Below are 22500 nucleotides of genomic sequence, written 5' to 3'. Positions count from 1 at the left end.
AAACGTGCTCACAGCGCTTTACAAGGGGTCCCTGACCAACAGCAACACTTAACATGCAGGACGGGACATGCCGCCTGTTAGACGATTTTACAATTTTTCGGACAAAGACAACGCTGTTAACGGCCAGGTACTCATTTTACACCTGAGTATGGAGAGAGAATGTGAGTAAAGAGTCTTTTCCAAGGACTCAACTATGCGCCGAGCGAGGCTCGAACGCAGGACCTTCCGATCCGAAAGCGAGTGTCAAACCACTAGACCACATATAAGACATAATTGACATGAGAATTTTAAGAAAACTAATTGTTAATGATTACAAATTAAATGTTGATGATCTATTAACTTATGTTGACAATTAATGGAATCATATTCGTGGTTTTGAAATAATAAGAAAAAATTAATTAAAAATACTCTGTCTTCTGTTTAAATTTGAAGCACTAAATATTAGACAAAGAGCGAGAGAGAATTCAAGATTGCTGGCGCGCAAAGTGAAATGCACGTTTCAAAAAGGTTGTTTTAGACATTGTTTTATTTCTAAAATGGTGAATCATGAGGAACGGAGACCCTGAAGTGGCCTGTGCTGCGATATCAATGACCTTAGGTATTGTTGTGATAATCCGTCAATACATTAAAAAAAAAATTATAAATGTATCTAGTTGCTTCTGACGAAGTAAACGGCGATCACTTTGGATCACGAATTTAATGGCACTACGTGAAAAAATAAGGCCATCAAGAGGCTGTCAAGGAGCCTGTTTGCGCCGACGAGTAAATGTTTAAATCGACTCTTGAGATCCTGTTAATGCACTGAGACTGTGCCTGTAAAAATAAAATTATATAAATTAATATCTATTGGAATTTAACGGTGTCTAGGTACTCGTGTGGATCAAAATACTAAAATATGGATTGCAGATTTAGGCGTCTATTTGTAAAAGCTTCTAGCAAGTCAGTCGAGGGTAATAGAAAAGGTATGAACTCTGCAATCAATGCCATTCACCACTTGGACTGCAATGCATCCCTCTCAGCGCCAAGTGTAGGGTTTCTTACCCGTTGAGTCGATTCTTATCAAAGGAAAGCTGTTATTCTCTAATGACTTCTGGCACTTCTCTTCAATTCAAATTTCTTGTTACTCATTCAATACCCATTCATTACGCCTGAGTCTCGAGGGGTAAATCTGGAAGGTACACAGTAAAGGCACAAGGCCGGGACATGGTTTGCGTTAATTAATTGTTGACCATCTGAAAACACCAAGTAGTGCTTGACTTTATTACTAGAGAAAAGACTGCGCCGCTGGGCCACCATTTCTACGAATGATAAACCGTTCTCTGATATAAAAAATAACATTTCTTTTTCTTATTTTGCCGAGAATTTTAAAAATCAAATATAAATCAATTACAATGACTCTGCCTTGTCAAACAATTCTCAAATCTCCAAAGAGTGCTCAGATTTTAGGAAATTGGACAAGCTGGGAGTCATTCAAATTGATCGATATAATTTAAAGAAACATTTTCTTTAGTCGTCATGAAAAAAAAAAACCAGAAAAGAAAAAAAATCCAACAAAACAAGACAATGTGTTTCGCGAAAGTACGTCATTGATGTCAACGAGATGTTATTGACGTTTCACGTGGCCTAATCTGACAATGGAAAACCCTCATTTCTTTAGAGGAGTCGGCCTTCACAATCAAGATATGTCCTTCGTGGTGTTCCAAAAAGAAGACCTCCTACTGGGTTTATGGAAACACCAGCTGTGCAGTTGGACAATACCAAACCGTTTTTTTTAAAAAGATTTGGCCAGAAATTCATATATTTGGCATACTAAGAACTCTAATGAAAGGAATCTAATAGAAACTTGATTTAAATTCGGTACTTGGAATCAATTTCTGTAATTAGTCCTTGAAAGCCATTAGATCAATGGGCCCAGAGTTTATTCCGGTTTCTGTAGCTTGAAACGGACGATAGTCATTTCTTGCTACACCTTAGATATGACGCTAGTCTATTTCAAAGTACTTTTTTCCCCAGATATAACAGACCCAGCTACCAAATCACTGCTCGCTGGACATGGGTGAGGGATCAGAAAAACAAAAACAAAACACTACTTCACCTGGGATCGATTTTGGTCTTCTTTGGTTGTGAAACGAGTGCTCTACTGAGCTTTCGGGCCTCATATTCTCTGTAAAGCAATACTGCTTATATGGCCAACCTCTTCACCCCCTCCCCCTCAACACCCCAATAGAATTTGAGTTTGTTATTTTCTTTTTTTTTTAATCTACAATCATCACTGATCATAATGGTCTATAAATTTTGTCAATCCCTTCACTAGTTTTTGAGATATTATGGTAAGTTAATGGTAGCTGGGTACAAAAAACATTATTTTGAGAATCAGCTTTAAGGTTAAAACAAAATAATGTAATGTAATTAACCTAAAAATAACAGATTCATCAACATGAAATCATTAAAAAAATAAGTATTCGTGCGCACAATCGCTAACAGTGTAGGGGAGATAACGCCAACAGTAATGATACCAAACATTTTATGCTAATTCATGAATCAAATTAGATCGGAAAAAATGCATTTTTTGGTCAAATTTTACGCATATATTTCGAAGCAAAATTTGTTCTATTTACCCATTAAAATAGTTTAAGATATAACGATACATAAGATAAAGAATGCTTTTGGAAAATAAAAGATACATGGTTAAACTATCGTTCTTTAAAGAAATCTCGTTTTGGCCACTAAGTTCAGCGACATTTGGTATGTTTTCCTAGGCCAGCACACAAAATAATAAATTTGTCTTTTAGTTTTAATAAGCGTAGGAGACTATGTATTTAGTGATTGAAAAGATTGCTCTTAATTTAGACGTGTTAATTTATATTGAAAACACCAAATACAAGTATACACCCAAACCGAAAATAGGACTAGCGTGTGAGATTTGAAATGTCTACATCCCATACTGTGTTTCCAATCTTTAAAAAAAAAAGTTCTCGCTGTACCATGAAATTTTACTAGCTTCTCTCATCTCATTCTGTTGGGAAGTTATTTATCTGAGTTAGAGTAGTCTTTTTTACAGACGAGTGGTATAAGTATTGTAGATGCAGATTTTCAACCGGACCCTTTTCATAAACCAAATTGGTCACATGATATGAGCAAGGCCAACAACTGAAAGTACAAAACCTTATACCAAATCTACTGTCTTTTATTCGTAATGAGTTGAGCCCCGAATTTCCCATCAGTGTTTTTCACAGATTTTCGGGATTTGCGTCAATGAAAGATGGTGTGTTCAATTATCAGTACGTTCACTATGCAAGTTTCAGTCTTTGAATGGTCAATAATATGGATAACAGAAATATAAAATTTTCAGGATCTTCCTTAAGATTAATTGGCTGTTGGGGGAAACGCCTTTTCATTTCCGCCTACCACGTTTTTTAAACATCTGTCATAGAAATAAGTCTCTAGATGTCCACATATAATTTTAGTCGCATTTTTTCATGTTTATTCCGGTGTGTCTAAACGAATCCCACGCAAGTTTTCTTTAAATGTGTGTAACCCATCGCCTTAGAATGGTATCGTGACTAGGTGAATTAGATGTCAAAACGAGATTATGCAGCTGAAATGATCAGAAATATCAAATTTTTAAAAAAATTGTTTTTGTCACTTTATTCAACCACGTAACCATATCTGCTATTTAGCGTATTTCTGGGTTTCATACCAATGGTCACAACGTCAATTTTTGGCACTTTAACCACACCGACACACTGCAGTATTGAGGTGGTATGTCACGTTAATTTTAAATTACGGGATAAAGGGGGAATCAGGATAAAACGATGAATATTTTAAATGCTCCTCGCCATTTTGATTCAATAGTTGTGCCACGATTGCGATTTGTAGACATTTCTTGGCATTAGTATAGGATGACGTCACTGCCACAAGATGAATATCGACAGAGCATTTACCGGCCATTACAATTATAGAAACAATGTCTCAACTGGGTTGATATGCATTTACCACCCCCCCCCCCCCCCCCCCCCCAAACGAAGCATGCAAACTTCATACCTAAGTGAGCGAAAACACTAGTCCTACCATGTCGATCACACTCAGCCAATGCTGGACAATGAAAAAAAAATAGGTATTAGGCATCTGGAAGACACATCATCATTGGAAAACAAAGACACCTGGGAATGGAACACGGGTCACCTTACAATGGAACATTCTCTTCCACAAAAACATCTTATATGAACGGAAATGTTTCATCCAGTTCAGTGGTGTGATATTCAAAATAAGGGGTGAGTGGAACACACTGATTTATTTTTCTTAAAATTTCATTCTGATCTACAGACTGTATCAACGTTTTCTGCATACTTTTACTTCTCTATACCTATGATGTCGATATGATGGTAACATTATGACTTGGTTACGTGTAATTTGATCATACTTTACAATACCATGGTTTAGCTAATTTTGTTTATCCAATGCACTCTTGTAATTCTTGAGGCCAGAGTACCTATCGTTTCTTTCCTTCATGCATTATAATTATGTTACTTAAAATATTCATGAGTCTATACTTATAACGTTCAAGTGTTAGACTATTTTATTAAATATTATTAGACTAGTTTAGCCCTTTATATCATTTTAAACATGTTATTAGGTCTGACTTTATACCTTATCTACAACACTGTCTGAGGGCACACACGTCCCGCATACAGACCAAGGAAGTTTAACACAGAGAAATCTGACGGCCTGTTTATATTTATTATATCAGACCAGATGTCAGTCCCTTTCTATATAAGAGAGCAGTCCAATCTCACAAAAATAATAAAATATTGTGGATTTTGTTCTCATGACGTAAAATAAACATAAAAAAACATGTAAATACGTACAATACTATGTAAAACTGAATAAATCCGACTTACTGTTATTGTCAATTATAAGTGGGACTGGAACTTGTTTTATTTATTACTTATTGTACTGTGAATGTTATATCCTTAGACAGCCATACGAGCCATTAATCTTTGCTGTTAAATTTGTCCATGTAATATGTAATGGGGAAATCATAGGATTTGCAGACATCTATAATAAAATTTTAATTAATAGGGCGATTCTGTGAGTGCAGGAGCTGACCATCTATGTAATACGCTCGAGTGGTGTGGAGAACTATTACATACAATTTTCTTAAATAAAAGATTTACTTCCACCTTAAATTACATTAATGATCTTAGATTGGACGAGAGAGTCATGGCAGCACAGGACAGAGAGGAATGCTGAATCTAGCTGGCTCAATGTGTCAAAGACACGAGAGGAACTAAAGTCTAAAGTGAAGTTGTTACTTTTTTAATGTTCACCAATAAGGTCATTATGAATATTCGGTGTAGGATGAAAACCTAATGCTAAATCAGAAGAATATCTTAAACTGATATTGCTTGACGTATTTCCTGAATTGAAAATGTTTTGACATAATTCCTGAACCGAGAAAGTTTGACAGATTTCCTACGCCGTGTTAGTGATGTTTTCGGCAAACATTAGATTATTTGCTCTAAATTGTAGGAAAGTGGGTTTATTACACACATCTCAAAGGCGTTGACAAGAGGAAAAAAATACTATTTCTCTGAGATAACTACCAAGGATGACCAGGGCTTACTCAAATATGCTAAATAATACGATTCCCCTTTATCGTGCTACTTTTTTTTCTTTTTCTGATTAAGAAAACAGCTACTGTAACGAATAATGGTGGAATCAAATCCGGCATCATTTTTTTTCTTAAATCTGTTTATTGCTTATTCCAATCGATGCATCGACTTTATAAAAAAAATCAAATTTTGATCGAATTGTTTCTTTTCAATTGCTTTTATTTTCTAAAAGTCAAACGTGACAAACTAAACGGATAGTTAGTGACACTCATCTCTTAAATCATCCTATCATTTTCTTCTAACTTATAAGAAATTCATCAAATGCGAATTTGATCGCATCGATACTCTGCCTGGACCAAACGTGGGCCTATATCAATCCTATCAAATATTTATTTTTTTAAATCTCATGAAAAATAAACATTTAATATTTGTCATTTTGTTGGTTTCCTTTTTTTTTTAAAAAATGTTTCTATAAATTCTTGTTCTTTTCATTTATTTATTCATCTATTTATTCAGTCTGTTTGTTCATTAAAAAGTGTTAATTTTTTTTTCCCTATATATATATCAAGTACTTCCAATTAAGTTCCGACTCGTATAAAACATTAGCAACGTTACTGTTGCATCTTCTAACCGGATCTTGGTTTATTTGACAGATTAATGATAAAGAATGCATGTTTTCCCTTGTAATTTATGACTAGCAGACAAAACACTTTTTTTAATGAGGTAAATGAGTGTCGGCGCTTAAACGTGTGTGTGTGTGTGTGTGTGTGTGTGTGTGTGTGTGCTCGTTCATGATAGGAAGAATGAATTAGAGAGAGAGAGAGAGAGAGAGAGAGAGAGAGAGAGAGAGAGAGAGAGAGAGAGAAAACACACACACACACACACACACAGAGAGAGAGAAAACACACACACACACACACAGAGAGAGAGAGAGAGAGAGAGAGAGAGAGAGAGAGAGAGAGAGAGAGAGAGAGATCGGATGCAAGTATGATATTTCCACATCTCTGTCCCTCATTACTCAGGAAAGGGGACGGTAGAAAAATTGGAAGCCCCGTCATCAATAGCTCGAAAGCTGGCGTTCAAATTGTCATGTTTTGGGACGGAAATATGACGCCCTTCCTGTTTCACTGCCTTCATTTCGACGCATGAAGGATGCGCAAACGACCCGTCCATATGAGAACCGTCTTTTAACATGCCTGTTCTGCCGCTGAGATGTTTTTGCTATTTTGTTTTTAGTGGGTTGGTTTTCTTTTCTTCTTTTTCTTTCTTTTTTTTCCCTTCCTTATTTTCTTGCTTGCGGGGGAGGGGGGGGGGGGGGATGGGGGTTGTGTTTTTTTTTTCAAGCTCATTTTGCAATCAATGCTTTTTTTTTTTAACGTGTCTAGTGAAAGTGAAAGACGCAATGAAGTATGGACCTCAATTCTTTACGAACCACTGAAAGAATGTTAGGTTTTTGTATATTTTAGCGGTGAATGCAATTTTATAAAATTGTAAGCTTTTATATAAGGACAACATCGACTAAATGTGCTCAAATCTATTTACAGTGGGTCCTTAGCCAACAGGAACATTTGACATATATGACGAGACATGACACTATTGAAGCGCTATTACTTATCTTTCCGTCCGAGACAACGTTTAGAGCTAAATGTACTCATTTTACATCTCAGTTCCGAGAGAGCATTCGAGTAAAGAGCCTTCCAAAATGGACTCAACTATTCGCCGCATGCAGCAGGACTCGACTCGAGCCCGGGACCTACAATGTAAGAAGAGTGTCATACAATAAGACCCAAAATCATAATATTATTATGGAATCGATTATTAACGACCTCGTTTAGCCAGTTAGTTATACAGCAGATGTAAAGAGGCATGTCTCAAGTGTGGTCGAGCGTCTTCCGATTGAAACACTTGTTGGTGGGTTTAAAGTGACATGTGCATGTCGGTTTAAGCAGACCTGCCTCCCATTATGAAAAACGTGTAGAATTACGAACTTTTGGTTCCGATTTCAAAACTTTATAAGCATCTCTAAGTCGTTAAAACTTATCGAAAATGAAAGTTGATGCAAGGACTTGAATTGTTATTTAATCCTTGTGAATGTGAGGGTAATTTCTTTTTCTATTTTTATATGGACAACAATTTTTATCTCCTAAGAATAACGAATTTTTTAATTTTTATGTTAGCAGGTCTGGTTTAGGTAATTGATGTTCATACATGAAGACTTGCTCTTTGAGCTCTAACAAGACCCTCTGTTTTATATGGATGCAATGTAAAAATAAACGATGTTTTCAATCAATGTGTCAAGAATTTATAAAGATAGCTTGAAATCGATATTCTGCATGAATATATAAATTTCATCAAAGATACCGAATAATTTGTTTTTATGTTGAAAATCTGTGATTCAGGAAAACTGTAGCGTTAAGCGGGGTATGTGGTACAGCGGGATACAGTATGCAGAGATTATATTACATTTATGGATATTTACTAACACCTTAGACAATATCGAATAATATTACGATTATGACGATATTTATTTTGAACTTTAAAGTACATGGTAACTGGTAACATTTACCACGTGACAGTACATACATGGAACCTTAAAAGTGTCAAATGACAATCTTTAAGAGACACCAAAAGTGCACCAAAATTGAACACAAGTGAAACAATTAGTTATCAAGTTTGTTTACAATTTATGTAAATTGTAAATTTATGTAAATTTATGATGGATAGGCGAAAGCAATTCGTTCTTGTTCAGAAGGCTTTCGCAGTAGACACATATAAAACAAGTCTTTTAAATCACCACGGCGTCGATTTGCAACAAAATTCAACATTGACAGGCGAAAACCTCAAGAAATCCCATCAAAGGAAAGCATAATGAGATGGCTTTGTGCTTTCAAACGATTTACATAGATATGTACACAATCAGAATTCCGACTAAACAACAGTTGCCGTGGTGCTAAAACACGCTTGCAACATAACTTCAAAATTAGAACAACCTGGGAAATATATATATATTCGTCGACGTGGGTTTGAATCTTTGCGGCAAATTGTGAAAGATGATTTCATCTCAAACTATCATAAAGTATAAATGCATCAAGGCCTTGTAAGTGCGCTTCATCAGTGGGGACTTTCCACCTGTCCAACATGTACCCGATGTGGGCAAGAACGCGAAACGGCAGAGCATCTAGTCGAACGGTGTGTTGTGACGATGCTACCGGGCGCGACGGTGCACGAATGCGGACCGGACTTTGCTGATTGGGTCGATCGTCATATCATAATAGTGTGAGAACCATGCTGCCATCACTGTGGCAAAACAATGGATAGATGGCATATATCCCGATATGGTGACGCATCTGGGCCTCAGGGCAGGGGCGAGGCTGACAGAGGCAATGTCTGACGCCTTGCAAAAGGAAAGCTACCACAAGTGTGTTGAAGCATGCCAAGATAGTTGCCATCCTGAAGCCACAGAAACCGGCGAAGGAGGCCGACAATTACAGACAATTACACTTCTGAGCTGCCTGTACAAACTTTTGGAGCGTGTACTACTGAACCGATGATGGCAGGTTCATGACGCTGCCCTGCCACCCGAGCAGGCGGGCTTCAGAGAAGGGAGGTGTACAACGGAGCAGGTCATTGCCCTTACACGGCATATTGAAGCAGGGTTCGAAGAGAAACAGGAAACTGGTGCTGTGTTTATAGACCTACCAGCGGCATTAGATATAGTGTGGTGCGAAGGGTTAATGCTCAAACTTGCAAAAATCATAAGGTGCAAAAAGTTCTTGAAGTTGTTCTCTTCAATCTTAGGGGAAAGACAATTCCACGTCGCCCTGGGAGACAGGAGAATGCTGGGACAATGAGTGGAGATTGATGAAAGATAAAACTAATGGTTCTCGCATGAGGGAGCAGCCATTTTTTTTGCTCGAATTCAGTAAAAGATGGTTGGCAGATCACTTTAGATCAGCGGTGGAACAAACCATCCCTGGAGCCCCTATGGCCCAGAAAAAAGTCCCTTAGATTTCCATCTGTGATGCTTTCCGTTTCAGAAGAACAGTAAGAGTGTTATTTAAGGACACCTTCTTCTTCTTTCAGCAATGTTGCCATAATGAATGCCACATCTCCATGCATCTCGGTTCATAGCATTATCTTCCTCCAGTCTCAGTTCTTTCATATCGTCTTTTACCCTATCCATCCATCTAGTCTTTGGGCGTCTCTTTTTTTCTGTTTCCCGCTAATTGTATATCCAATTCTTTCTTTCCCACACACTCCCTCTCTCGTCCCTTAACATGTCCGAACCATTTCAATCCATCTTGTCTCATCTTTATTGATACAGTTTTCACTTCAGTCAACCTTCGAATTCGTTCGAAGAAGAAGAAGAAGAAGAAGAAGAAGATGAGGAGGAGGAGGAGAGGAGCAGGACGACGACGACGACGAGGAGGAGAGGAAAAGATACAAGCTCCTAGTCATATTAAAGTTAAAGCCTAAATATTGAGGTGTTAATGATAATAGCTTTCTTTTAGACATATCATCGCCAAGCGGTATGCAATTGTAGCTCGCCGTTCAGTATCGTAATCTTATTATTGGCTCTATTTATTATGTTTGTATCTACATACAGACACACGGTCCAAAAATAGTCTATTGATGAAGCATGCTGTTTCACGATCATGCGTCAAACTACTTTTTGTCAAAATAAAGAATTATTTTGGACACAAGTTCATAAAGCACTGTGAATTTGATAAAACTCTCGCGGATTTTGGATTTACAGCGATACTCGATATGTAACAGATAATATATTACTTACTGCCTGTCTCTCGTATATATCCGAGAAAAACAAAACAAAAGGCAAATTATGTGAAAGGAACTCGGCAGCAAATCTTGGCTAAAAAGAAAGGGATGATCTGGACTGTCAAGTACTCACTTCACGGCTTGTTTGTTTTGAAGGGTTTTACGGCGGTTTCAACTATTTGGGGTCGTTTCAGCGACTGCATAATATAAAAACATAATGAACTACAATTTAAATGGATTTAAGAGGCCTAAATAAAGATCTAAAAAAAAAAAAAAAAAAAAGAAAGAAAGAAAGAAACACAAGGTGACATGTTCAAACAGAAAATAGAAGATCTAAGAGCGATATATCCATGTGTCTAGTCTAAGACCCATCTAAAAGTCCAAACAATAAAAAAAAAGCACAAGAATCCTATAAAGAGGGTACCTTAAAAGTTTACAGCACACATATATATAAATATGACACCGAGCGAAACCAAATGATAGAAAGGGAGCACGAAGCCATAAGGAAACGGACAAAGTTGCAAAAGGATATAGAGAAAGCAAGTGTGTGGACCGACTTGATCCGACAACCCAAATTGTTATGAGCTTTTTTTGTATTGTAAATTTATATTTTCAAATCAGACCAAAATTTTTGCATTCCCTTATGTGCATATAAGTGTGAAGAGCTTGTGTGAAACCCATCGGTCTTGAATGAGCATTGTTCATCCCTCCTTTCGGAAATTACACCCATCACTTTGCTCTGGAATGTTCTCCTTTTTACTTTGTCCAGTAAAAACTCTTATAGTAAAATAGAGAACAGATGAAGATTCCAAGAGGACAATATCTTTATCAGTGTACATAGAGATCACCTTAACGTGTTATCCAGACAATCACAGAATCTGAAAAAAGAAGAATGCACACAAATGCTTACACTAACACATCAGCATACATTTAAAACAAAGATATAACAGTACATAACAGAGAAATGATTTACAAGGAAAAAAAAGTCATCTACCAAAACTATAACTATATAATTGACTGTTTCCCTACCAACCAAGGACTCCAGCAAGGGGCAGGATAAAACTAAGTAATCTCATTCTAAGACAGAAAGCAAGTTGATAAAAAGATATAAGGGGATAGAAAACACAAGTGACCTCCTGCCCACCTTGGGAGGTCAAAAGACTCCGCCCATACCTGGAATCTATAACAATAACTTTTTTTTTTTTCAGATGGCATGACAACATTAAAGTTTCCTTTCCTCATACAGCAACAGTCATAGGCAAGGGTCAAAAGCAAGGGAAAAAATCCACTTTTCAAACAAAGTCAGTGGCCTCCAAATACCTTAAACTGAAATCTCTTAATGAGGAAATACATTTGCCAGCTTTTTAGTTAATTTTAGTCTTATAACAACTTTTACGACACTTTTGTTTTTCATGTCATTTTAGTGCTTAAGAAAAGGAATATGGTACATAATACAAAAGGACGTTTCGATACAAGTACAAGCACCAAAGAAAACATAAGACAAAGGGAACTGGTTTAATTAGGGAAGGGAAGATTCCTTGATCAATCCACTGATGTGCATATTTTAACATTGCCTAGAAGTCAATTCCACTTCAAGCAAGGAATCCCAATAGATACACTACACTCAAATATTTACAAACTATCAAAACTAATAGTTACAAAAGCACCATGACGAGAAAAAAAATGTCACCTCTCAAAAAAAAAAAAAATTTAAAAATTCCGTAGTAGATTTAATTGTCTCCTCCCAGATATAGATCCTCGCCAGAAGCTGGGAAGAAAAAAAAAACGAGAAATCTCAAGACAGAGAGCAACATGGAAAGGGAACACAGATAAAGGGGATAGAAGATACAGCACGTGACCTCTCTTCCCACCGTGGGAGGTCAGAAAACTCCACCCAGTTCTATTTATGTCATACCATTCAATCTGTAGTAGTCTTCTCATACAGTCATTGATGAAGGACTGTATTTTATGGCTGTGGTCTTGTCTTGAATCGTCGCCAAAAATGAAAAACCTAACAGTAATTAACTATAACAAAGATATGATTTACAAGAAAAAAAACAGACCTCTGACCATTTTTTAAAAAATCATATATTCATCTGTCTCAAGCAGTTATGGATCAAAGTCAGGGCCAAGGTAAAAACAAGAAGTCTGGTCCCAAGGACAGAGAGCAACATGGAAGGAGAAAATAGATTTGGGGGGATAGAAGACACAGCAAGAGTAGTCTCCCAAACTTACCATAGGAAGGCGAAAGACCCCTTAACACTGGACAGGATCATCATCATCAAGTGCCAGGCCTGTTGCAGACATCGGCGATCATGTCCCTCCAACCATATCTGTTCTCAGATCTTCTCAATAGCTCGATTCCTGTTCCTCCTCCACAAATCCATCCGTTCAGATTGTCAATGTAATCTATCCTCTTTCTCCCTCTTCTTTTCTTCCCAGCAACTTTACCCGTAAGTACAACCTTTTCAATTCCGTTTTTTCTGTAAATATGTCCAAGAAATTTTAACTGTCTTTTTCTGATGGTGTTTACCAAAGTTGGTCGTACTCCAATTTCTTTTAATATCTCCTCGTTTTTTATTTTATCTTTCCATGAGATTCTAAGAATGCATCTATAAAATTTCGGCTGCAGTTATTCTATGTTCACATCCTTTATTAATCTTCCAACACTCGCTGCCATAAAGAAGCACAGACCACACGTATGATTTCATTACCCGGAGTTTTGTTGCAATCTCAATGTTGTGGTTGGTCATGATTTGCTTTAATGGATTATATGTGTTCTTTGCTAAAGGATACAATTTGTCAATCCCTTCAATACTCAACGGTCATAAGTGCTCTAAAAAATAATGCTAAGTGAATTGACTAGTTCTGAAAAAAAAGGTGGCTCACTCAGAAAAGGAAACCGTCAAGGGCTTGGGTAAAAACAATTAGTTTCAATCATGGTCAAGAACAGAAAGCGATGTTGAAAGGAAATACATGAATGGGATGAGAGGGATGTGAAAAACAGAAGGGAAATAATCCACAAGTAGCTCTCACAAACACCTTACTAGACAAAGATGACAGCAACAAACACAACATAATGGTTGTATAATGTGATTACAAAAAAGCAAGTTTTAATTGGAAAAATATTGCACCTATGCACAACCTTTCGTTACATAATCATTTTATTTCATAAATGGTATAGTAAATGAACATTCTATCATCTGCATACTTTACCCATTTCAGCATATACCCTCCAGAAAAGTTCCATTAAAATGCCTTTAGATTTATACAATAAACGGTGCTTGCGACACTTCGGGAATGTCAGCACCAAAGAAGAGAATAACCGATGCACAATACAAAATAATATGAATTAAGAGTTAAGCAAATGACACTTATGGACACATAAGAAAAAATAAATATATTTGAGCAGCTATCTACTCCTGTGCTAGGCTTAAGGCCACCCAAAGTCTCACACAGAATAACACATGAAAAAAATATTGCAATATCACAATCTGTAGTAATCTATGTTTTATAAAAAGTTGCAACAGTCAGTCGCATTTCAATCTGTATCGCAAATAGTTTACATACACAGTGATCTACGCTTACATGCTTACCTAGAGTTATACAGAAATTCACAGATTTCAAATGAAACCAACACAATAAATTGTATATCTGAAGAACAAAATAATTTTTCTCCTCCCCACACCCCCATCTTGACCTCCAAACTATGTCATTTAATAGTTGGAAAACAGTTGGGCTATCCTACATTATATAAAGGATTTCCAAAAGTTGTTAAGACGCCATTATTTAAAAACAATATTACACAATACTCATTCGTTTTGAGATGGAAAGGGTTAGCATAAACACTAGCATTGTGCATGAAACAAAACTCGCCTTGGAAAACTTCTCTCAAATCTGAGGATAGCTCACTTGTTCTTAATACTACCAAAATATTGTAATATAATGATATGATCACAATAATATAAAGATGCTTTTTATCAAAACGAATGGAGTGTGAATGGAGATTAAAAAAGAAAGTGGTTGATTCCCATTCATGTTGAATTTGACTTTATATTCACATTTCATGTCTGTCCACTCTAATCTAATACCAGACTCAGGCTATTGCTTACATTCATCATTTCTTTTTTTTAATAGATTGACCAACAATATTTTTTTCTTTAATTGTCTTTATTTGACCTCCTGGAGTAATTTATATTTAGGTTTATTTCAAGGAAAGACTGAAATAATCGACCAGCAGTTGAGCTTAATAAAACCAACAAGTTCCAAGATGAAAAATTCCTATAGATCATTATTTGGAAGTTTGAAAATACTAGAGTGCTTGCGATTTGGCATCAGAGCAACAAGAATTAAGTACTTGCTCAAGTAAAAAGCTACCATCTAAAGGTTTTGAATCATAATTTCTATAATGAATTTTATAACATGTATAACAATTTACAATACAAAATAAGTTCAGCACGTATCAGCTTTTTTCGACCAAGAATGGATTTTGATGCCCAATTCCTTCACATTTCACAATCCACGTCCCATCGTCTCCCTGTTCAGCTTCAAAATGTGCCTTGAAAGACAATAAAAGAAAACTTTTTAAATTAAAATGACTAAATGATCAACAAAAGCAGGAAATAGTAATCAAACTTTTGAGCTTTTTTTGAAGGAAAGAATGGCAGAAGAGAGTCATTTTTTCTTTCATCAAATGAGGTGAGTTTTGAATTAATTTCCTTAGAAAAAAAAAACATTCAGAAGTGACACATTTGAATGTTTATGGTTTTATCATATTATACAATTATCTGTAATCTTAAATAAGCTCTTTAAAAAAATCTTTTAAAAAACTTAATTTTCACTTTGACCTTGTGAACTCCACAGATGAATATTGCCTCAAACACACTAAGTTATAATTAATACTTTATTTTTAAATTTTTTAATGAAATCTTTATGAATGTTAAGTGTTAATAGCGTCTTTTTCTTTTGCATGTTAATAAAAGATTCATCATAATCTATTTTTGCTTGTCAAATTGAGGTATTTCAATCAATCTATGATAGAGTATTTACCTCGGTCATAAGGCGTGCCATGTGAATTGCTGTTTGTGTGTGTAATGTCAGGGGTCCACATCTCATCTGAGTCTGTCCCTTGGCTAATGTCATTAAAACTATAAGCTGATGAGAAAATAAACCAAGTATGCCATGAGTAAGACTATTTTCAATTTTATTCTGGTCTAGTAGCAATTATTTTCCATAAGTTTCCTTCCCCCGAATAAATCAGTTTTTCAAGGTCTGTATTTGGAACAACAGACAAGAATGAGAGCTCTTGTGATCTTTTATCGATCTTACTTTGAAAACAAACAAATGTAAGTTATAGGACAAAATCAGGAAAATTCTAAGTCACAAAAGCTAAAGTACCCTGTTAATGGATGGACTAAATTATGGTTACACATCAGATCATCATTTAGTCAGCCCTTTCTCCTGCTGGTCACATATTAATACTCCCATGATAATATCCCAATACCTTCCCAGTTCACACCCATTTTGTTTCCAATCTTTTGACTTTTTTATAGTCTGGAATTTTAAAATAATTTTTTATACTTTTCCCCCAATTTAATCGACTCACTAGAACTCTGTCTCTGTGAATGTGCTGTTGTGATTGTACTAAGAGCAACACAAGGGAGTTAATCAAACAAACTACAATTGAGATTAAAAGGAATAACAACCCCAATAATTATTTTAAAAACAAGCTTTGAGATGGAAAATTCGTTGAACAGAAGAAAGTTTTGAACACATAAGTAAAAAAAATTATTTAAATATAAAAATAAAATCCCGTTTATTCATCCCACACGGAAAATTTGTCTCTAGGGCCTATTCCAAGGGAAGACTGGAATAACCCAGGCGTCAGCCACAGTGCAGCGCCACAAATTGAGCTTGAGCGAGGTGACTTGCTCAAGGCCACAGAGCGCAGGGGCGGGTGATCGAACTCAGTCCCTTTCGGGTACGAAGCAAAGACCGTACTGGTGAGCCACACTGCCCCTCTAATGTGACTCTAACGCTAATGAAGACACACAATTTGTTTGGTGAAAAACTTCACTTAGATTCCATATGCCTCATCAAATTTTGTTTGTGTTTATATTTGCTTTTCCTGTTTTGCAGGATGATCGATAGTCTTTGTATACATATATTGAGGCACTGTTGATCAGTAATTCTTATATGACAGTCAGAAATGAATAGACCTAAATAATCATTGATTTGAAATTAATATGCAGTAGTAATTGTTGGTTTAATTGTCTGCTCTCTTTTCTCAGTAAGGCAATGAGTGCCTGCCCAAACAGAAAAATTAACTGCGAATATCTCCTCTTAAAAAAAAAAAAATTCCTTCCAATACAACTTCGCCTCGCAGGCTGCTTAATTCCTAGTTGTATCATATTACTGCCCTTTTGGGAAAACGTTAAGATCTAACATAAGGTTAGGGCACAGTTGAACCACATTGGTAAAACGTTCAAGAGTTACTTACCTGATCTTGTAGGTAATCATCAACACAACCATTGCTTGAAATTCCCCTCAACAACTCCTCGGAAGCTGCAATGCCTGAGTCCTCTGCTCTTGCTCCTGAAAAGGTAACAGGAATATATTTTATCACAGAAGTCATGTACTTAGGTTCCTTCTCTCTGATGCTAAAAAAAGATTTACACAGGTACATTTGTCACCAAGGTATTTTAAAAATTCTGTTTTTAAACAAAGAAAACATTGAGAAGTTGGTGAAATTTCAAGAAAGCAATTCAACGGAAAGCAGCTCAGTAGAGTAGGATATATTTAGTAAAATCCCAAGTTATTGTTGAAATTATTTTTAAATGTTTCTCTCATTTTTCCTCAGCAGATTAAACTTCATTTAAACTCCATTTATTATATGGAACAACCTTCCCCCCCCCCCCCCCCCCAAAAAAAAAAAATTCATTCTTTTCATGAATACTCTCTAGTATGTAAGATAATAATTTCCATCAATTTCTATCTATCAGTATCACAGCACATAAGGGAATTAAATTGTGAGAAAATGGACACAGAATGACAATTTATTGACAAATATGATTTCTGTGTAGTAAAATTTAGAGGTAGTATTCAATGTGTTTATGGTAAATTCTTAAAATTTCCAGGTTTATTCTTCATCTTATTATCTTTTTTTTCTTCTTTCGTGGTCAGACATCTGTTTGGCTGTTTCGAGTGTCTACTTCAAGATCTGATTTAAATCAATAGAAGTTAAAGAAAACAACATAATGCAATTTATAAACATTATCTCACTTGGTTTTCCCAGAGCTGATCCTCCAAAAAGGCAGCCTGTACTCGTTTCTGCTACAATCCTGCAAAATCAATTTCACTTTCATTTGATTCTTATAAAAGACATTATTTTATAAAATGGAAAATGGAAAAACAAAATTGATTTACCGGAAATCATCTTTCACTCCCTCTTGGGTTCTAGTGTAATGCGGTGACCAGCTTAATGGAATATTAACTCATATAATATAATATAATATAAAATAATATAATATGAATTTATCTTATTCTACTTTGAAGACAGGCTTTAGTATACAGAAGATGACAGTAAGTAGCCATTTATTTATGTAATATTAGTGTGGGCTCTGTCATATGTTGGATGAATAAAAATATATACGAAAAAATGAATGAATTAGGAAAGAGATAGGGAAGATAAGAACAGCGAGCTATATGATGAAATAAATATGTGAAATTGTTACTCAACTTTAGCAAATTCAGTAAATTTTTTAAAGCCATAGTTTCCATAGTTGTAACGAGAGAGTCAAACATAAAAAAAGTTTTAGAATTGAGAATAATTTTTTACATTGGACAAATCGACTCTATTTAATCCTTGAAACCATCATCATTATCATCATCTGAAGCCCCATTATTTTTCAAAGGTATGCTAATATTTCACTTACATAGTCCCTAGACCTGACCCAAAGGCTGCATTGTCTGGCTCTTTGACACTATCCTGACACAACTCAACATTAGGAACCGCTTTCTTTAATACACTAGAAATACTTTGAGACACTTTATTTGAAAGCTGGAATAGAGAATAAAAGCACATTGTTAGACATTTTGAAAAATAAGAAAATTTGTTGTTTTCGTTTGTTGTTAGCAGTTTCACAGCTTCCACTATTAGGTCATGTCAGCATCAATAAAAGGAAGAGAATAGGTAGTCAAGAGATTTAGGTTAAGCTAATGAGCAATTTACAAAATAAAGTAAGACAGAAAATGTTCAACAAAGATCATGGGTAGCTCCAAGCGCAAAATATCCTTGTAGCTAGCCTAAAAACATGTTTAAGTTCCAGGCTGCCACTGTGACATGATCTCCATCCAAAGAAATAAATTCAAATGGTATTTAAGGCACATATTTAAAACCTGACAAAAACAATGTATCTAATGATTTACAAGATAAAGAAATCATGCCTGAAGCGGGGCTTTAACCTGGGATTTTCAGTGTCAAAGTGCAATGCCTTAATCACTCGGATACCTTGCCCCTTAGTGGCATTTCAAAATTTAAAAATTGAAAGAAAAGGCCACTTATGTTAATAAAATTGTTTGCAAAAATTTACGAGAAGATCATTTTAAAACTTAAATCCAATCTTGTCTAGACTTACATGGTTAGGAAGAGATCCGGCTACAAAAGAACGGCTGTATATCTTGGTCAAATCCCCTCGCTTCAGTAGAGAATCTTTGACTCCAGTAAGACACAAGACAGGATGGGCTGTGACAATGACTTCACCACCACCTTTTGGAAAATATCCTCTAAGAATTGAAGGATAAGTAAAATCAGCAAAATTGTGATTTTTTCACCCTGAGACCAATCTAACCCAGAGGTCAAGTATATATATATAAAATTTTAATTTATGACAACAACGTTTCTTAAATTCTCAATGGATTATTCTTTTAATTTTTCAGAGTGAAAAAAACCTGGCAAATTGTGAGAAGATGAAATTGGCTGCACTGATAATAGTACAATTATGGAAAGCCTCTCTACCCTATAATCAAAATGATTTGTACCATCATAAATTGAAAATGTCTCTTTTCTCTCTATACTGCCTTGTCAGCTTATATGAGGGAAGAAATTTTTTTTTAAAGACTTCGTTATACTAGAAGGCAAATAGTCTGATTAACCAAATGGGTTAAAAACAAAACAAAAAGCCAGCAAAGAGTAGTTGAATTATAATCATTAATCATGATTACGTGCATCGTTGCCGCCCGTCTGGATGAATTAAAAAAAAATTAAGTGTCATATCTCAAACCCAGAGACTTTAATTATCTAAGCATCTTTATTATATATACATGATCTTTTTAGCATAAATGACACAATAACAAAATTACTCGCTACATCATACTCTATCTTTATATACATCTAATTTCTTCCCATAAGATCTTATTTAGATGCACCTAACAAATTAGAACTGTTTAGACAGAAGAGAGAGAAAAAATTAACCCTTTATGGAGTTGAATCAAGTCTGTTTGCAAGAAAGAGACTGAGCTACCCTTATAATCAGTAAAGTAAAATAAGTTCTATGTCTAAAACCAACATTGGGGGTTGCACTGCTAGCAGAGCATTGTCCTAGGTCAACAAGATAATAAGGTATATATTGATGTAGAATGTATTACAACTAATGACGACTGTAATAAAATATGACATGAGATCTATTTAACCAAATAAAGGGCAATATTGAAATTCAAATTTATCAACTTTACCTTCTCTTAATGTCAATATCAAATTTCATGCCAAACTTCTCCGCTATTGGTTTGAAAACCTGTTGAAGAAAAAAAACAAATGTCAAACATTCATAGAAGCAGCAAATGTATTTTAACATTAAGCAGACAAAGAGGTCAATGGCTCTTTTGAACTTCTTTTCGATTTTCTACCAAAATCACATGTATGCTTTTAATTCCATTTTGAACATTCTTAAGTTAGAAACAAGATAGCTCACAATGAGACACCTTGAATACGAGGTGTGTTTAGTTTAATAATTATCCGAACTGGCCTCATAACATGAAAATGGCTCACTGAATAAACTATTCTTTGAAGCCTTTGAAAGAGTCCTGGAAAATTGACACACTGATTCCAATAATCCCGAAGAGAATGGAATACTCCTGAAGGTTTCTAGTTGTCACCATGTCAAGCATCCTTTGCAATTCTCTCTAAACATCATCAATGCTTGGAAAAAGCCACATAAGAGATCAATGGTTTGCATGTTTTTGAGATCAGAAATTGCTGAACTGCTAATGTTTAAAGAGCAGGGGCAATGATGTGGTGCAAAAAACACCGTCCAAATCACAAAACATCGATGTTAAAGCGTTGGTTTACAGATTGGTCAAGAATTCCAAATTTTTGATGGACGATTCCTCTTCAGTCAAGGAAAACAATAAGCATGGATATCATTGTGCTCTTTACCTGAATGGGCCTTCTTTGGACGTGCAAACATTACATTGTAATAACTGCATTTTTGTCTTCTGGTCATGACAGTAAATCTATGATTTATCACTTGTGGTTGTAACTAGAAACGAGTTGTCATTCTCACTGACATTGAAAAGTTTTATGCACATGTTTATCCATTTCTGGTTTTGATCAGCTATGAGAAGCTGATGCACAAACTTTGGGAAAACATTCCTTTAAACAACACTTTAATGGCAATCTTTGTGAACAACATCGCTAAATGATTGAACAATTTCTGTTGTTGCTGCATTATAAAACTGAGGTTGATATGAGGGATTAAATCATATATACATCAATATACAAGATTTTTACTTAATTATTAATTGATAGCAAATGTTAAAATTTGGATTTTATTATTATATAAAGATAGAAACGATGAGGTGCATGCAATTTCAATATACACCTGTTGAATTGCACATCAAAATATTCACAGTCGAAATGAAATGCAATTTCATAGTGAATTCATTCTGTGAGTTTTTGTTTTGTCTTGTGTGGGTGGGTGTGGGGTTGTTATTTTGTTATTCTTTTAAAGTTTGCATTTTTGTTTCCTTTTCTTTTCAAAAGAAAATGTTATTCTCATATATATGCAAAATAATCTAGTGGCTTACTAGAGTTGTGTAGTCAATCTGAGGCGCCATATCACAGTTAGTACCACCCTTCAACTGTAAAGATGTTTGGTGATAACTGTACAGAATGCAGGGCAGAGCAGCTTGCATGAGCAGACAAATGCTCCTGAGGAAAATATTTCCAATATTTCAAATAACTAATGTACATCTATATATATATTATATCAATCAGTAGCTGGTGAAAGCTCTAATCTAATTTTAAAATAAAATATAATTCCCTTTATAAAGCACCTTGAGCACGTTTAGTGGATATTGCGCTATATAAAAGCTCAATATTTTTTCAGCCCCTAAAGGAAATTATTCTTTAAGATCTTTTCCAAAAGCAGACTGGAATAACCCAAGAGATAACTGCAGTGCAACGCTACAGCTGGGTTAGATGACATTTTCAAAGCACAGAGCTCGAATCAAGCTTAGTACTATCTGGATACAAAGCAAAGACTGTGCCATGTTGCCCCTAGGGGCAAACAAGTACAAACGTACTCAGGAATGACCAAGCCATAAGCACATTCTTCTTTCAAACAATATACTCAAATGTCTGGAATAAATAAATCAACAAATGGCAATAAATAAATCACTTTTCAAAGAGACAAACATCTAAATGTGATCCTCCAGAGAGAACAGCTCATCAATGACCTGAGAAAAATATAAAAAATCTACTTCGAAAACAATTGCAGAGTCATTAAGAAAGGAAGAGAAGAAAATCAATAATAGAAGATCCAGTAAAAATTGAGGCCTAGGTCTATAACAAGAAGCCATTTATCAAGTTTGCAAACCTACCCCCTCCAATATGATATCTATTTGTGCTTGGCCATATAATGAAACAATCAAATATAGAATTATCAAATGAAATTTTCAAGCCATTCCATTGTCATGTTACTCGTATTAAACTTGCAATATATATCTTAATACTCTTTTAATAGAAAATGCAATTCATCATGCCTGACTGGACTGTTTAATGTTTAAATTGTGACCATACGTCAATCAGGTATTATGTCGGAATGAACTTTAT

The 22500-nt window shown here is 35.3% G+C and overlaps 1 protein-coding gene across 3 annotated transcripts in view; it reads right to left on the bottom strand.

Annotated features, from left to right (window-relative positions):
* Positions 1-13474: 13474 nt before the first annotated feature.
* The window catches only part of LOC144967305 (RNA 3'-terminal phosphate cyclase-like), a 21407-nt gene continuing 12381 nt past the window's right edge, over positions 13475-22500 (bottom strand). For all 3 annotated transcript variants that reach the window (XM_078904388.1, XM_078904373.1, XM_078904383.1), the window contains exons 5-12: positions 21474-21597; positions 20124-20182; positions 19028-19175; positions 18326-18450; positions 17673-17731; positions 16891-16985; positions 15441-15545; positions 13475-14949 (exon numbers count right to left, since the gene is read on the bottom strand). In XM_078904388.1, the coding sequence (XP_078760514.1) occupies positions 14854-14949; positions 15441-15545; positions 16891-16985; positions 17673-17731; positions 18326-18450; positions 19028-19175; positions 20124-20182; positions 21474-21597 (811 nt within the window). In that variant the 3' untranslated portion in view covers positions 13475-14853. The remainder of the gene's footprint in view (positions 14950-15440; positions 15546-16890; positions 16986-17672; positions 17732-18325; positions 18451-19027; positions 19176-20123; positions 20183-21473; positions 21598-22500) is intronic.

Source organism: Berghia stephanieae, chromosome 1 (genome assembly GCF_034508935.2).
Source record: "Berghia stephanieae isolate SIO BIC M18660-M18661 chromosome 1, UCSD_Bste_1.3, whole genome shotgun sequence".
Lineage (NCBI taxonomy): Eukaryota > Metazoa > Mollusca > Gastropoda > Nudibranchia > Aeolidiidae > Berghia > Berghia stephanieae.
The sequence above is the reverse complement of the archived record's forward strand: the minus strand, read 5'-3'. Positions and strand labels throughout refer to the sequence as shown.